General features: G+C 39.8%; 1 protein-coding gene across 1 annotated transcript; it reads left to right on the top strand.

Annotated features, from left to right (window-relative positions):
- Positions 1 to 6,184: 6,184 nt before the first annotated feature.
- LOC311061626 (uncharacterized protein) lies at positions 6,185 to 17,180 on the top strand (the record flags this gene model as incomplete). Its single annotated transcript, XM_084080319.1, has 7 exons — positions 6,185 to 6,413; positions 7,153 to 7,248; positions 7,631 to 7,705; positions 8,001 to 8,042; positions 8,892 to 9,014; positions 9,443 to 9,571; positions 16,903 to 17,180. 7 exons carry the CDS (start codon positions 6,185 to 6,187, stop codon positions 17,178 to 17,180), a joined length of 972 nt encoding a protein of 323 aa, XP_083936445.1.
- Positions 17,181 to 18,589: the final 1,409 nt, after the last annotated feature.

The following is an 18,589-nucleotide window of genomic DNA, read 5'->3' as shown; positions in this document are numbered from 1 at the left end:
AACACTAGTCTGACAGCTGCTGAGGTGGGGTGGGAATTTTTTAGTCACCCCCTCCCCCCCTCCCACCCCACTTTACACCAGAAAGAAGTGACCTTTTGGTACCTACATGTACCAAAAAGTGACCTTTCAAATGACCAGGTCCAGGCCCGGATTTACAGAGGCCTATGTCTAAAAAGTATTTAATGCAAATTCTCTCTGTCACACACACACACACAACACAACCGACATAATGTAGATTCACATCAGCCTTCAATTCCAGAGCCACAAACAAACAGTCACTGAACATGTTTCACTGACACACACCGGGCCCCAACGTGACATCACAGAGCTACTGTACATCTTGAACCACATCAGCACACGACACGAACAGCATCCAACACGAACAGCATCCAACACGAACAGCATACAACAAAAACATCATACAACGAGGGGCACGGTGGCGCAGTCGGTAGCGCTGTCGCCTCACAGCTAGAAGGTCCTGGGTTCGATTCCCGCCAGGGACGCTGTGGGCGCTGGGGGCGTGTTCTCTCCTCCACGTCATCGGTGCCCATACCCTAGGTGGGGTTGGCGAAAGGGCCTACTCTGTGTGGAGTTTGCATGTTCTCCCCGTGGCTCCTAGGGTAGTTAATACCCTCACAAAAACATGTAGTAATCCTGGTCACTATACTGCCTCCCCCTGGTCAGCCGGGGCGCCTGATGGAGGAGAAGGGAACTGGTTGGAATAACGTGTTCCTTCCACGCGCTATGTCCAACCAGGGAAACTCCCCCCTGTCGGGTGATAAGAAGCGGCCTGCTTGCTCCTCATGCATTGAAGGAGGCATGAGCTTCAGCTTGGGCTCTCCCTAGGCTGGCAGAGGGTAGGTAGTGCCCAGGATTACATAGGCAATTGGCACTGGGTGAAAAAATGTGGGTTACAAAATCGTGGGATAAAAATTATTAAAAAAAAAATAAAATAAAAAAAATCATCATACAACACAAACAGCTGCAGGAGCAGCAGCATCCAGCAAAGGAAAAGGAAAAATTACACATGTCACAATTATTAGGCTACATGATCGCAAGTATTTGAGATAATCGCAATACTTTTTCGGATAATCATCATCATTTCCATGTTAAAAAATGTTCATATCTTTTCAAACATACAACAAAACAACAAAAATAGTGGAAATAGCTATTTCCACTATTCATGTTTTTTTTTAAGTATATTGAATTATGCAAGTAATTTGTCATATCTACTCTGTGTACCTTTTTGTTTATGAAGCCTAAAACGCCAGACACATTTGTATTAATAATGTTACAACGTTCAGTGTACAACGCAATAATTCATTAATTCGGCCTAGTTGATCGCAATTATTTGAGCGACAATTAATCGTCAAGTAAAATGTCATAATCGCAACAGCCCTAAAGAGGTTCCTACTTTGAGCCGTCTTCATCAGCCGTCTTCAGGGGAAACCCCCGAGAAGGACGAGGTCTTCGGTTGTCCGACCGCGCGGACCAAGTCTTCGGAGGAATCCCCTAACGCAGACAAACCCATGGATAGAGAGAGACTTCCAGATCTCGATCTCTAGGGCAGGGCATCCTCGGATGAGCCTTCCAGCGGCGCCTCCCGCCATCTCCATCCTCCGTACATCTGGTTGGCTTCACCAGTACTTTACATCTCCATCCTCCATACATCTGGTTAGCTTCACCAGCACTTTATTAGAGGTGGATGGTCTGGGAGGGTGTTGTAGGTGAGAACCTCAGTCTTCTGGGCATTTATGATGCAGATGTCATCTGCATCGTCATATGTACAGTATGTTTGTGGGTGGGTTGTGTGTGTGTGTGTGTGTGTGTGTGTGTGTGTGTGTGTGTGTGTGTGTGTGTGTGTGTGTGTGTGTGTGTGTGTGTGTGTGTGTGTGTGTGTGTGTGTGTGTGTGTGTGTGTGGGGGGGGGGGGGGGGGTTATAAAATTAAAAAATACTACATTAGGGAGTCATCTAGACCAGTGGTTCTCAAACTTTTTCATGTCAAGGACCCCCAAATTGACACTTATTAGCCCGCGGACCCCCATTTGAAAAGATATGCCAGGGACCCCCATAAGAGAAGATTTTTACGGCTCTATAGCAGTGATTCTCAACCATTTTTATTTCAAGGACCCCCAGTTTGACATGCATTAGGCTACGAACCCCCATTTAATGACATTTATATCTCTGGGACCCCAATTCATATTGTAAAATCAATGTTAATCTAACTCTAACGGGTCCATTTGGTTCCATTTGTACACTCTCAGAGTTACAGACCCATAAGGGTCCATTTGGTTCCTGTCCATCATTTAGCTGGGTACCCCCTGGAACCCCCTCAAGTACCCCTGGGGGTCCCCGGACCCCACTTTGAGAACCAACGATCTAGACCTCCTATAGTTGTAGTAGTGAAGCCCAGTTCTTGCTCCCCTCCTCCACTGATGGCCTGTCTTACTGCATAGTCCACGCTTATAATGAAGAGGAGGGGGGAGGGGGGTGTGTCCCCTGCAACACCTCTGCCAGCCTTGAGTATCTGAAAGAAAGAAAGATTGATTGATTAATTGATTGATGTACTTTATTTAGTAAGACATGAGAACATCAGTACATGGAAGTACAAATTCACAATACAAGGTCTACTAAACTGGGAGACTCATTAAGCACTGAGCTTGTTTAAGATGAGATCCCCATGCACACAAATCATGGTAAATTAATCAAATCATGATTAATTTAAGTGACCAAGAGAGCCACATATATGTATAATGTATCCTGTCACAACATACACAGCCTAGTATACGTATACTGTACGCTGTCACAACATACAGCCTAGTATACGCATACATGAGCTTGTAGATCGGCTATTTTCACAATGTTTGCCTCTTTCTTACGTAATATTTGACCATTTGGCCAATTTAGTATTAAAAGTAATTAAATTGTAACTTTATAAATGTGCAAATACCCTGTATACACTTATAGGGCATAGCACGCAGTGGCGGCCATTTTGTGGTGTGAAATAGAAACCCCATAGATTTTTCCCACAGAGATTTCCGAAAATATATTTTATAAATGATGTTAAGCCTGGATCCAAGCCATCCCCAATCCTGGTGAATGTGTAAAGTGATTTACTAGGCCCAGTGGTGCAAAAAGTACTCTAATTGTTTACTTGAGTAAAAGTACCAATACGGCAATTTAGAAATACTCTATTACAAGTACAAGTCTGGTATTCAAAATGTACTTGAGTAAAAGTACAAAAGTATTGGCATCAAAATATACTTAAAGTACCAGAAGTACTCATTATGCACAGCGCGTTAAGATGTGACGCTTGTCACGAGCTTGTAGATCGGCTATTTTCAAATAGCCAAACTATAGGCTATAGGGCTGAAGTGGTATGTTTTGTAGTAATAATCCAAACCTACAAAGTAACAAGTAACTCAAGTTTTCAAATAATTGTAGTGGAGTAGAAGTAAAATATTTGTCTCTGGGATGTAGTGGAGTAGAAGTAAAAGTAGCCTATTGAAAATGTAAAATACTCCAGTAAAAGCTCCTCAAAATTGTACAGTGCTTGAGTACATGTACTTAGTTACTTTACACCACTGACTAGGCCTGCATACTAGTCTGTCTTAGCATCACAATCAAACACAGCTCAACAATACAACATATTCACTTCACATCACATCACATCACATCACACCACAACAATTCTTCATTCATCCTGACTAGTTGTTGCTTTACCAAGTAAAATAAAAGTGAAATGAAACACACAATTTCATCAATTCCTTTAATGCTAAGCAGCTAATTATCTAAGCTAAGTCACCTGTGGAAACTCACCCCAGTTTGCTCAGATGGAGATAATGCACAGTCTTGTCACACATGTTTTAGCAGCTTTCACCACTCTGGTAAACACTGACAGCTCTACTCAATGTGTGCAGCAACGTTACATTATGAGTTGTTTATTTTAGTCTTTTACTTCCAAACTTTGCAGAGCTTGCAACAAACTCTGTGTGTGTATGTGTGTGTGTGTGTGTGTGTGTGTGTGTGTGTGTGTGTGTGTGTGTGTGTGTGTGTGTGTGTGTGTGTGTGTGTGTGCGTGTGTGTGCGTGTGTGTGTGTGTGTGTGAGGGGGGGGAGCGCCCGACAGTTGGAGGATTTAAAAAGCCCGCCCCTCCCTCCCTCCCTCCCTCCCTCCCTGCTTCCTGGGGAGTGTGGAGCAATAACTAACTACCTTCCAGGCAGTGGTGGTACATTTACTTAAGTACTGTACTTACAATTTTTAAGTATTTGTACTTTACTTGAGTATTTCCAATTTCTAATACTTTTAATTCTATTCCACTACATGTCAGAGGCAAATATTTTACTTTTACTCCACTACAATTATTTGAAAACTTTAGTTACTAGTTACTTTTCAGATATAAATGATGATATTATGAAACATACATTAAAGGGATTGTAGGCAAGTTCAGAGATAAAAAATAAATAAAAAGACTGTTGTCAAACACCGCCCCGAGGTTGTAGATCTGCTATTTTCAAACATTCGAGTACTTTTACTTTTGGTACTTTAAGTATATTTTGATGCTAATACTTTTGTACTTTTACTCAAGTAACATTTTGAATTCCGAACTTTTACTTGTAACACAGTACAAAGTATTGATCATTTTACTTAAGTAAAACATTTGAGTACTTTTTCCACCGACAGGGTTTCTCAAAGTGGGTACTTTGATAATATTTGGAATTCATCAATATCACTTCAGTTTAAAACGGACCTCACTGCGTTCTTTTTTGATCTACACCACAAACACCTTTGCCAAAATAGGCAATCTACAAGCCCACAACGTGTCGCCCTTGCGACGCGTTGTGAGCTTGTAGATCGGCTATGTTTGGTTAATGTTCCCCCCAGAATAGGGATGCTGGGGTTCAAGTGGTTAAACGTTGAGTATAGCGTCAATCTGTCCTAGTAAACTCCAAAAGGAAACTGATATTCTCTCAAGTTTGTTTCCCTGTGACACGCTGTATCTTAGGGGGAAAGTTTTACATATTTGCGCAGCGTAATTTAATTTGACATAAATGTAAGGCGCTATCAAGTAACAATGTTATTCAAGGGTGCTGTGGATGAACAGGTTATTACAGGGATGACCTGAGACATATATAAAGTGGTTAAAATGATAACGCTATATTAACTAATTAGCGTTACTAATTAGATGGTGCGATAGAGACAAGTCAATGCAATCCCGATGAGAGGCATTGTAAAATACCGTAATTTCACTGGTTGACTACTGAGGCTGTAGCAATTTTTTTTGTGTTCTAATAAAGTATCCCATTTGTTTGATTCGTCCTTTTTATGTGACATACCTGCCATCTCAATATACAACCCACAATATACTATAATATACTCCATCAGTGTGTAAAAAGTTCTAGCATCTGAAATCTAAGGTTTAAGCGGTCGCATGGTATATATGTCACGGACGCATTCCCTTGAGGATGTCAATACCCAGATACGTTTGGGTCTCTCATGTATCATTTTTATAGGCTATTTATTTTTGGATAATTATCCAAACAGCATCTTGCGAGACTATTTGTATATTAATACTAACCTGGAGTATTCACTAAGTAGTTCAAAATGTCGGGATATGTTGGGTTATTTCCCCAACTTACATTCAGGCAAGTTAATAGAACAACGGTGAACCCACACGTTTTAATTTTTCACACACACACACACACACACACACACACACACACACACACACACACACACACACACACACACACACACACACACACACACACAGATCATTGCTGAGGAATTGCTCACCACAGAGCATGTCCTGTAATATTTGCATACATTTCCTGTTACAGAAGCATTTCTCTAACCTCCTTAAAGCAGTTAAGAACAGCCAGCCATGCATGCAGGCACCTCCTGATAAGTCTGGATTTTAGCAAAGAACAAGTGCACTGACATGCATACAAAGTATGATGGGTGTCTACCCAAAAGACACAACTATAGCAAATAAAGATCTCTCAAATAATATTTGTAACAATTGTGTGTAGCAGAGTGAAATTGACCTCTGAGCATTTCTCACACATGTGGGTGTGATATGGCTTAATTATTAGGTTCCGTTTCTAAAGGGTTGACTTCCTCTTTAATGATTTCTGTTCTCCAGCAAGTTATGCAATGAATGTAGTTTGAATGTGAACTAGAATGAGTGAGGACGTGTACGCCAGGCCAGACCTGACAAAGAAGGTGAGATATGGCCGAAGAGAGGGGGAGCAGCAGACGGAGGAGAGAGGAGAGAAGGAAGACAGGGGAGAGAGGGAGGAGAGGATAGTAGACATCTATGTCTCTGCAGGTGACCTTGGCCGTGACCTTGGCCGTGACCCTGGCACAAAACAGGATGCTGGGCAGAACACCGCACAACAGCAGCACAGAGGTACAAATCAATGTTACAATGATTAACCCTTTAAGGCCGGGAAGGGAACGCATGTGTGTCATTTTACGATTTCTTTGGCTATTCAAAAATAGCAGATCTACAAGCTCATAGCGCAGCACCGAGTGCCACGCTATGAGCTAATTGAAGATCTGCTATTTTTTAGAAAAATCGTGAAAATGTGTGCAAATCTTTTATATACATTTTTAACTCAGATCTTTAGCTTCTGGGGGTCCCTGGAACAAAATATTTTAAGAGGGGAGGGGGTCCTCAGACAAATACATATTATTTTGGGGGTCCTTGACATGAACAAAGTTTGAAAACCATTGATAATATAGCAACATAAGTAAAAAAAAACAATAAAAAATGTTAGGATTTAGATAACATTTGTAAAATCCCCAGAAGCAAAGATTTTGACACATTTTCACGATTTTTCAAAAAAATAGCAGATCTACAAGCTCATAGTGTGGCACTCAGTACCGCACTATGAACTTGTATATCTGCTATTTTTATATAGCCAAAGAAGAAAAAAAAATGACACACTGATTTCTTCCCGGTCTTAAACGGTTAACTAACACATCTGGAACACCACAAAGTTGAGTCTTGTTGATGCATTAAAGGAAGAATTGACCAGTTAAGGTTCAAGCTAAATGTATTAAATGAAAACTTTTAAATGCGTTATTTTGGAACTAAACTCTTTAAACACTGAAATAACCTCACTGGTTTGTCTTGTGTTTTTCAGACTACTGGTCTCAGAATGGTTTCAGAGCTGCTGCAGTGTGTCTGGGCCTGCTGTGTCTTCTCCTATTGGCTGGCATCATTGTCCTGGTCATACACAGTGAGTGTTGATGGCTGTTGATTGAAATACTTTAGGCCCCATGTTGGGTAGGGTTCGAATTTTGACAATTCCAGTTCCTCAACGTTTCAAGTCCAATTCCTTAGCCGTTCCCTTTAACAATATATATGCCTACAGTGTGTATTATCACTGTAGGGTGGAAACCTTGTATGTCTAAAACCGTTCCTTTTGTATTATCTTAAAAATATTTAATAATAGTGAAAATATCCGATCTACAATGCGTCACGTTGTGAGCTTGTTCTTTTGAGTGACACTCTTGATGAAGTACGGCATTAATGTACGACCACCCTACTCCAGTTTGGTAAATACCATACATGTGTGTATGTGTGTGTGTAATTATTGTATACATATTTTATTTTTGCAGACAAGTCCAGTTTTGAAGAGCTACAGTCCAGATATGAAAATGGAACTGCAGAGCAACTGAACATGAGGCTCTCTGGTCAGTGAGACATCACTGTTTTTAGTCATTGTTATATCATGTTGATCATAATTTATCTACAAACCTGCCACACTGTCACTAAAACTTAAACAATTATACCTGTTGCCTATTTCACTATCCAGTAAATGTTTTATCTAATCTAGAATATGTATTCTATTTATGTATATCAACTACGTTTTACATAGAAACAAAATAAATAAAGATAGGCATTCTAGTGTAGTATACAAATATTCTATTTGTAACTGAGGGCCAATTCAGCCATGCAATCTTTTTTCTTTTCTTTTCATTTGTTTAGCCATGGAAGATAGGCTGAAGGCTACAGAGAGTGAGAATGAAGGTAATGTCACATGACCATCTTCTGTGTTGCTGGGAAGTTGTGGTAGCCAACTTTAGCCATACCATTTTGCATGCTGTATAGAAACAGCATATCTCTGCTGTCGGGCAGAAACCAGCTAACTCCAAAATGCAACATTTTCAGGAAATTACTAAAACAAAACAAAAAGTGGAGTTAGGAGGTTTTGTTCATCATTGATAAGAGCAGCTGAATGGACCTCCAAGCTCACAATGAGGTTGGAGGTCAAAAGGGGGTGGAGCCTGGAGTCAGGAAAACCAGCTAACTCCCTAACCCTTTGGTGGAATTAGTTGGTTTAGTAGAAAGTTTGAGGTTCCAATGGAGTTTGCTGGTTTTGTCAGAAGCGCTTTTTAATACTTTTCATCGTTCAATATTTGTTTTTACCAACACACAGACGTAAAGGGTGTTCAATTGCACTGATTTATGGAAAAAAACGTCTCTGTCGGATAGAAACCTCATATGTCCAAAACTGTGACTTTTCAGTATTACATTTTCAGTATTAAATCATACTACAGTGTCACACAAAAATAGCAAAAGTAGCAGATCAACAAGCTCAAAATGTGGCGTTTCGCGCCACGTTTCGAGCTTGTGGATCTGCTTCTTTTGATACTTTTGTGTGTCACTGTAGTATGATCAAGTAGGGCATTCATTTTCCAAAAAAAACACACACAGTTAGAATATGGAGGTGAGAGGTTTCTGCCCGACTGCCTACAGTATAGAAAATACAGAAACAGGAGATAGGCTCCTGCCATATGGGCCACATGGCTGGGAAAGGCTTATTACTTACTTATATTTAGACATAATGCACCAATCTGTCATGTCTGCTGTTTACAGAGCTAACAGCAGCAGTGGACAGGCTAACAGTAGCAGCGGACAGCAGTGTGTCACAGCTCAGAGATGTTCACACCAGACTGAACTCCAGGGAGAATCAGCTCCACCACCTGCTGGAGACATCAGGTAGGACAATCTGTTGTCATCTACTAACTGGTAAATAAAAAATAAAAAATAGAAAAGAACCCAGGGGTTCAACATTCAGCGTCGTTAAGAAACTTCATATTTTTCAATGTTATATGTTCACGAACAGTAATGTTTAGTCTTCTTAGCTACAGCCTTTTATTATAGCCTTTTAATAAAATAAAATAAACATATAATCAAGTTCGAAATCTTCAAGTTGATCTCATCAGCGGGCAGATGTTTGGGCTGAAAAAGGGTGAAGTGTTCCTTTATTCTCTAGGATTATCTAGCGTTACAGAATGACATCTGAAGGTTTATTCATTATACAGTAATTACAAACTGAGAGATTGTTGCTGAAACTGTCAAACAAGTCCTGACATTGAATCTCCTCTTCAATGTCCACTCTAATGGCTTATACTGTATGTTTATAGCTAAATCCAAAGTGGCATTCTCAGCTGGACTTGGGCTCAGTGGGACCATTGGACCCTTCAGCACAGAAACCAGGCTGAAATACAGCAAGGTTTTCACCAACATTGGCAACGCTTACAATTCAAACACGGGTATGTATGACCTATGGACAACTGAGTTTGTGTGTGTGTGTGTGTGTGTGTGTGTGTGTGTGTGTGTGTGTGTGTGTGTGTGTGTGTGTGTGTGTGTGTGTGTGTGTGTGTGTGTGTGTGTGTGTGTGTGTGTGTGTGTGTGTGTGTTAGGAGACTAGCAAAACAAATGAATGCATCACAAATGTTCTTCCTTACAGGCATCTTCACGGCACCACTTCAAGGAGTGTATCACTTCAGTTTCTACCACCTTCATAAAGGTGGAGAAGGAGGTTATGCGTACCTCTACAAGAACACACAACTACTTGTTACCGCATATGGCTATAATACAGATGGATTTTACCATTCTGCTAATGGTGTCACAGTGCAGTTGAAGGAAGGAGATAAGGTCTATGTCAACTTACGGTCAGGTTCATGGATACATGACAATAATAGTAATTACTGTAACTTCAATGGCATTCTGTTGTTCACTCTGTGATTGTAAACACATAGTCGCTGTTGGGTGGATACCTAGTACAAAACTGATACTTTTCAGGAAATGGAAACACAAACCTGTGTTCCAGTGGATCCAATGTAGTTATTATCTAGTCAAAATCTCATGTTGATTCTGTTCATTTGTTCAATATGCATAAGCACCCACACACAGACTTCATAAACAGCAAAAATAGCAGATGCACAAGCTCACAATGCTTTGCATTGCAACGCGTTGTGAGCTTGCAGATCGGCTATTTTGGTGTGATACTGTAGTATGACAAAGTAGGGCATTAATTAAAGGTAGGGTAAGTGATATTATTATTTTTTTCTTTGTTAAAAGGTTAAAGTACTATTCTGATAGCAATCATTGCTACAGAGCATTTGTTCGGTCACAGGGGTCTCTCCAGCTCTTTGGTAAACAGAATATAGTACATTTTTAGGTAGGTGACAACATTTAAGCCAATCAGGAGAGAGCACTGAAAATGCATTTTCTGTTTAATAAAGAGCTGGAGAGACATGGGAGACACCTTTTACTGAACAAACACTCTATAGCAATGAATACTATCAGAATATAGAGCTATTTAACACTTATTTTAACCAAAGTAAATCACTTAACCTACCTTTAAGTAGGGCATCAAAAAAAAAAGATATAGAGACAGTGTAGTGCCTCAGTAATCTAGGATCATAGCAGGTAAACCAAGAACCTATCATCAGTCTAAACATAATCGTATCAATAAATGAAATGTACATTGAAACTATACAAACTATAGGATGCCAGGTCAACAAATGAACCTTAACAAATGAACCTGAACAAATGAACCTGAAAGTGTCAAATCACAACAAGTTGCCTCAAGACACTTTACATGTAGAGCAGAGACCTGACATTGTCCCACCCTAAGCAAGCAATTTTGCAACAGTGGCAACGAAAAACTCCCCCTTAACTGGAAGAAACGTCAGGCAGACCCAGGCTCTAGGGTGGGCGTTCATCTGCCTCGACCGTGTCGGGGGGAAAGAGAGAGAGAGAGAGGGAGAGACAGAGAGGGAGATATAAGCAAATACAAGTAGTACCAATAACAATAATAATAAATATAATAGCGTACGATAGTATAATATAGTACAACAATAATGTTAGATAGCATATAGTGGTATAGTATAAGAATGTGAAGATAATATACAGGATAGTGGTATAGTATAATATACAGTAGTAGACATCCACAGTTTGAATGCATAAGTTTCTCATGTAATGTGCGATGAGAGTACAGAGCAGTGTCTGTACTGATAAGAAAAGACCCAAACAGGGAAGGGACTTTGAAATGATAGCTTCAATTATGCAAGCTGGATGATTCAGCTCAGTTGCATTTCCACCTGTTTTCAGACAGTTGTGTGGGAGGAATAACGTGATCCAAAACAGAGTGCTTGAAATAATGCAGGCAAGGAATACTCCATCATGGAAGTACTTTATTTGTATTTATTTTTCCAACTTGGATAAATTAGCGAATTGCGATACCACAATGTAGATTTGTAAATGCCTGTATCCTAACATTTGCTTGAGTAAATGTACAAAAGTATTACCATTAAATTATTACCAAAGTAAAAGTACTTATTTTTTCAAATGTTTTCAACATTTTGACAAAATATTTTGGAAAATAGCATTTCTACGACTACAAGGTAAAAATGAGTCGCAATGTAATTTGGGGAGCTACTTATCCTACACATCTTCATAAACTTCATAAAACGACAAAGCCCGACAAAGACGGATGCACCACGTTGGATTCGAACCCACAACCTCCACCGCAGGGACTTTACCACTGCGCCACCCGAGCGCCGTTGTTGTTGTTTTTTTTATGTGGCTCCGTACTATGGAGTTTGTGTTTGTGTGTGAGCATACACCTCGGTTCACTCACTGCATGATCAAATGAAATGTAGCGAATGTGCACATGAGGCAAATTCAACTGAATTAAAAAAAAACGTTATCTGACAATTGATATGTTTGTTTTATGTGCAACAGCCATTCTCTTTTAATGGCATGACTCTTTCTCGAGGGACGTCACGCCAGTCACTTTGAAGTAAAGGATCGTTATTTAAGCGCTTTTCATCAACGTATGAAATGCCAATACACTTGCACCGAACATGAAGAATTGAGAGACCAGTCTAATGATCATCATGCACTTGCACAAATGCAATCAGGTAATAGCCTATGTTAACTTGCACTCTAATGAGCCATGGAATCCAGAGGATTTTTTTTTCTGTATCACCTACACTACAGTTAAAGAGTTATACAGTAGGCCTGTAGCACTACCATGAGAGGAACGCTCACACACACACACGCGCGCGCACACACACACACACACACACACACACACACACACACACACACACACACACACACACACACACACACACACACACACACACACACACACACACACACACACACACACACACACACACACACACACACACAAAGTTCATGGTTGAGGAAATGCTCACCATGTGGTGTAATATTTGTAATACTTGCTTACATTTCCTGTTAGAGCATTTCTCTAACCTCCTTAAAGCAGTTAAGAAAGGGAAGCCACGGCAGTTGACCACCTGTCCAACTGCCTTCAGATGAGAAAGTGTCTTTCATCAATTTCAATAAAAAATCACATTTTCAACACGATTATTAATCTTAATCCATATACTGCCATCTTCGGGGTACTCCCCATTGAATATAAGCCCTCAAAGCATGAGTCAAGATTGAGGACAGCACTGTCGATTGCTGCCCACATGATAATGCTGAAAAATTAAAAATAAAGTTATTTAAAAAAAAAAAAGTGTCCTTCATTATGCCTACACAATTTATTGCGATGTCTCTCCTTCCTGCTCTCATTCAGTACAAAGGTCAGGCCAAGTAGTTTTTTCCACCCCGTGATAAGTCTGGTTTTAGCAAGAAACAAGTGCACTGACATGCTCAAGTCTACAAAGTATGATGGGTGTCTACCAGTGGTACTGGTACTCACATGTTTTACTTAAGTAAAAGTATCATTACTGCAATGTAGAAATACTCTGTTACAAGTGAAAGTCCGTAATTCAAAATTTACTCCAGCAAAAGTACAAAAGTATTGAATCAAAATATACTTGAAGTACAAAAGTAAAAGTACTCATTGTGCATAATGTCCCATTTCACAAGTTCAAAATGTATAAAAAATCTTTTGAAAATAGCCTATCTACAGGCTCACAATACGTCGCATCGCGACACATTGTGAGCTTGTAGATCTGCTATTTTCAAATGGCCGAAATATGTATAGGGCTGAAGTGGTTGGTGTGTTTTGCGATAATAATTAAAGTCTAAAAAGTAACTAGCAACTAAAGGTTTTCAAAGAATAGTAGTGGAATAAAAGTACATTATTTGCCTCTGAGATGTAGTGGAGTAGTGAAGTAGAAGTTCTGAAAACTGGAAATCTGGAATACTCCAGTAAAGCAAAAATACCTCAAAATTGTACTTAAGTACAGTACTTGAGTGAATGTACTTAGTTACTTTACACCACTGGTGTCTACCCAAAAGACACATCTATAGCAAATAATGTTGTCAGAACTCTCAAATAATGTGTAACACTTTTAATAACACACTGCAGCAGAACGAAACAGCCCTCTCTCAGTGTTTCTCAGAGAAGTGGGCGTGAAGTGTGGTTTCAGAACATTATGCTGATTTCATACACATCACACCCAAGTAGTTCACCCCATTAGTCGCCCCATGGAAACTTGAATTCATCGATATTTTTAGTTTTTTGTCGCATTCCTAAGCCAATAATTTGTAGGCAGCGGTTCCGGTAGGAGACACAAAGGAGACTCTTTGTGTCTCCTACCGGAACCGCTGCCGGTCATCAAATTATTGGCTTAGGAATGCGACAAAAAACTAAAAATATCCATGAATTCAAGTCTCCATGGGGTGACTAATCAAAAGAAAAAAAGTCATTTTGGTGGTGAACTATCCCTTTAAGGCCAGACCTTACCAATGCAACTATTTGCAACTGCCATTGGGGAATAATGGTTGCAAGTATAGTTGCATATGTTGCAAGGAGTTGTATTGGTGTGGACTGGACTTCAAGGTTCCGTTTCTAACATGTTGGACTTCCGCTTTTCTGGACTTCTCTTCTCCAACACGTTTTACAATGACTGCAGTCTGAATGTGAACTAGAATGAGTGAGGACGTGTACGCCGAGCCAGACTTGACAAAGGTGAGATATGGCCGAAGAGAAGAAGACAGGGGAGAGAGGGAGGAGAGGATAGTAGACATCTATGTCTCTGCAGGAGACTTCGGCCGTGACCCTGGCACACAGCGGGATGCTGTGCAGAACACCGCACAACAGCAGCACAGAGGTACAAATATATGCTACAATGATTAACTAACACATCTGGAACACCACAATGTTGAGTGTAATTGATATATTAAAGGAAGAACTGAAAATTCAGTTTCAAGCAAAATGTATTAACCCATTAAAACCGGGAACGCACTTTAACCATTATTTTATACTTTGGCTATTCAAAAATAGCAGATATACATGCTGTGCGGCACGAGGTGCCGCGCTACAAGCTTGTAGATCTGCTATTTCTTTTGAAAAATGTTGGGCAATTTTTGGAATATATAACATTTGTAACTCAAATCTTTGCTCCCGGGGATTCTACAAATGTCTTCTAAATCCGAACAGTTGGGGAAAAAAGCGTATGTTGCTATATATATCATTGGTTCTCAAACCTTTTCATGTCAAGGACCCCCAAAATCATATGTATTTAGCCACAGACCCCATCTCAAAATATTTTGTTCCAATCCAGGGACCCCCAGAAGCAAAGATTTGAGTTAAAAGTGTACATATATATTCAAAGATTTGCACACATTTTCACGTTTTTTTCCCTAAAAAATAGCAGATCTACAAGCGCGCGGCACCAAGCTTGTATATCTGCTATTTTTGAATAGCCAAAGAAATCTAAAATGACACAGTATGCGTTCCCGGATTGAATGGGTTAAATAAAAAATTTAAAAATGCATTCTTTTGGAACTAAACTCTTTAAACACTGAAATAACCTCATTGGTTTGTCTTATGTTTTTCAGACTACTGGTTTCAGAATGGTTTCAGAGCCGCTGCAGCTTGTCTGGGCCTGCTGTGTCTTCTCCTATTGGCTGGCATCATTGTCCTGACCATACACAGTGAGTGTTGATGGCTATTGATTGAAATACTTTAGGCCCTGTGTTGGGTAGGGTTTGAATTTTGACAATTCCAGTTACTCAACGAGTATATTATTATATATATATATATATATTTATTTATTTTCATTCTCCTTTTTGCAGACAAGTCCAGTTTTGAAGAGCTACAGTCCAGATATGAAAATGGAACTGCAGAGCAACTGAGGCTCAACATGAGGCTCTCAGGTCAGTGAGACATCACTGTTTTTAGTCATTGTTATATCATGTTGATCATCATCATTTATCTACAAACCTGCCACACTGTCACTAAAACAATTATACCTGTTGCCTATTTCACTATCCAGTAAATGTTTTATCTAATCTAGAATATGTATTCTATTTATGTATATCAACCACGCTTTACATAGAAACAAAATAAATAAAGATAGACATGGTCAGGCTGTTTATGTGTTTCTCTTTGGCATTTTTGCTTTTTGTGCTCCTCTACCCCATTTCCAGTGACTATCAGCACCTGTCGAGGTCCAATACTAGATAGGAACAAAAATCGGATCTGCTACTTTTGATGCTTTTGTGTGACGCTGTAGTATGATCAAGTAGGATATTAATTTGCACAAAAAAAAAAGGTTTCTGCCCGACTGCAGCAACGATAGCCTATATAGAAAATACAGAAACAGGTATAGGCTCCTGCCCTATGGGTCACGTGGCTTGGCAAGGCTTATTACTTACTTATATTTAGACATAATGCACCAATCTGTCATGTCTGCTGTCTATAGAGCTAACAGCAGCAGGGGACAGCAGTGTGTCACAGCTCAGAGATGTTCATGCCAGACTGGACTCGAGCGAGAAGCAGCTGCACAACCTGCTGGAGACATCAGGTAGGACAATCTGTTGTCATCTACTCACTGGATGGTAAAAAAATAATAGGCCTACTAACAAGAGAAGAAGAACCTAGGAGTTCAATATTCAATGTCTTTAAGAAACTTCATATTTTTCAATGTTATATGTTCACTAACAGTAATGTTTGGTCTTCTTAGCTACAGCCTTTTATTTACTTCCTGGAACATTAACGTGCTAAAATAGTAGCTGTTGCATTAATAAAATAAAATAAACGTAATCAAGTTCGAAATCTATAGGTTGATCTCATCAGCAGGCAGATGTTTGGGCTGATAAAGGGTGAAGTGTTTCTTTATTCTGTAGGATTATCTGGAGGTACAGAATGACATCTGAAGATTTATTGTACAGTAATTACAAACTGAGAGATTGTTGCTGAAACTGTCAAGTCCTGACATTGTCCTGACATGTACACTCTAATGGCTTATATTGTATCTTTATAGCTAAATCCAAAGTGGCATTCTCAGCTGGACTTGGGGGCAGTGAGACCACCGGACCATTCAACACACAGACCACCCTGATATACAGAAAGGTTCTCACCAACAATGGCAACGCTTACAATTCAAGCACAGGTACAGTATGACCTATGGACAACTGAGAAGTGTGTGTGTGTGTGTGTGTGTGTGTGTGTGTGTGTGTGTGTGTGTGTGTGTGTGTGTGTGTGTGTGTGTGTGTGTGTGTGTGTGTGTGTGTGTGTGTGTGTGTGTGTGTGTGTGTGTGTGTGTGTGTGTAGGTAGGGGGCTAGTAAAACAAATGAATGCATCACAAATGTTCTTCCTTACAGGCATCTTCACTGCGCCGGTACAAGGAGTGTATTACTTCAGTTTCTACCACCTTCATAATAGTGGAAAAGACGGCTATGCATACCTCTACAAGAACACAGAACTACTTGCCACCGCATCTGGCTATAATAGAGATGGATTTTACAATTCTGCTAATGGTGTCACAGTGCAGTTGGCAAAAGGAGATGAGGTCTATGTCAAGTTACGGAAAGGTTCATCGATACATGGCAATGCTAACAATTACAGTAACTTCAATGGCATTCTGTTGTTCACTCTGTGATGGTATACACATAATCGCTGTCGGGTGGAAACCTACCTTGTAATCCAAAACTGATACTTTTCAGGAAATGGAAACAAGAACCTGTGTTCCAGTGGATCCAATGTATTAGGTATTATTTAGTCAACATTTCATGTTGATTATTTTCATTTGTTCAATATGCATAAAAACCCACACACAGACTTCATAAACAGCAAAAATGGCAGATGCACAAGCTCACAACGCTTTGCATTGCAACGCGTTGTGAGCTTGCAGATCGGCTATTTTGGTGTGATACTGTAGTATGACAAAGTAGGGCAGTAATTAAGAAGGGCATCAACACAAAACATATATAATTGAAAAACAACACAACATTCACATGCATGCTTCCTGATGAGTGCATGTAGAATTTAGGCATTTAGCAGACGCTCTTAATCCAGAGCGATTTACAGTATATAAGCAAGGTAAACGCAAGGTAATACATCAAATGCATAGAGACAGTGTAGTGCCTCCGTAATCTAGGATCATAGGTAAACCATGAAACTATCATCAGTCTAAACATAATAGTATCAATGAATTAAATGTACATGGAAACTATACAAACTATAGGATGCCAGGTCAACAAATGAACCTGGCATCTGTCTACATAACATGCTATCTAAATTACATTTGAACCTTTGCATAAGACTGCATGGTCGTCAAGGCTAGGACAAGTGCTACAGGCTAAAGTGGAGTCTGAAGAGGTGAGTCTTCAGATTACGGCGGAAGACTCACCATGTACAGCAAAATAACGTTGTTGTTGTTGTTGTTGTTTTGAATTTAATTTAACCAGGCAGACAATCAAGAACATTCCTATTTACAACTGTGGTCTGGGAAAAGGCACACGACTATGTCCTGGGTTTTAACGATGACATTGCCTCTCTGTCACCTCACCTGTCCTGCATAACTGTTTCTCCCATTTCTGTCTGAACTGTACCATACTCCTTAAAATGTCCAATACAATGCCTGAAAACAATCTTTAAAGAGGACTATTTCTGTATCCTTTTTTCAGATATGTAAATATGTGCTATCACTATCAATCAATGAATCAATCAATGAATCAATCAATGAATCAATCAATCAATCAATCATTTTTACAAATAAAGACTTGAGGTACAATATCTTTATGCACTTTAGAAACTGTCATGAATATTTTAAAAACATTGGTGGGTGGGTGGTTGTAGTGGTGGTGGATTCTGGGAGGCCAGAATTCACAGAGTATGAATTTACAGTAGGCCAAGGAAGAACCTCCACCCCAAATGATTCATATCAGACTACTATAGCGCCACCATGAGGCCGATTTTTGCAAAACACGTTTTTTTGTTACTGCTAGAGATTTTGTCCAAAACTCATGCCAATCAGTACACATTATCTCTGTCGTCATGTGATCAAGG

Source organism: Gymnoscopelus microlampas (genome assembly GCF_963454915.1).
Source record: "Gymnoscopelus microlampas genome assembly, chromosome: 15".
In the NCBI taxonomy this organism is placed as follows: domain Eukaryota; kingdom Metazoa; phylum Chordata; class Actinopteri; order Myctophiformes; family Myctophidae; genus Gymnoscopelus; species Gymnoscopelus microlampas.
Note: the sequence above shows the minus strand (reverse complement) of the source record. Positions and strands in the feature narration are given on the sequence as shown.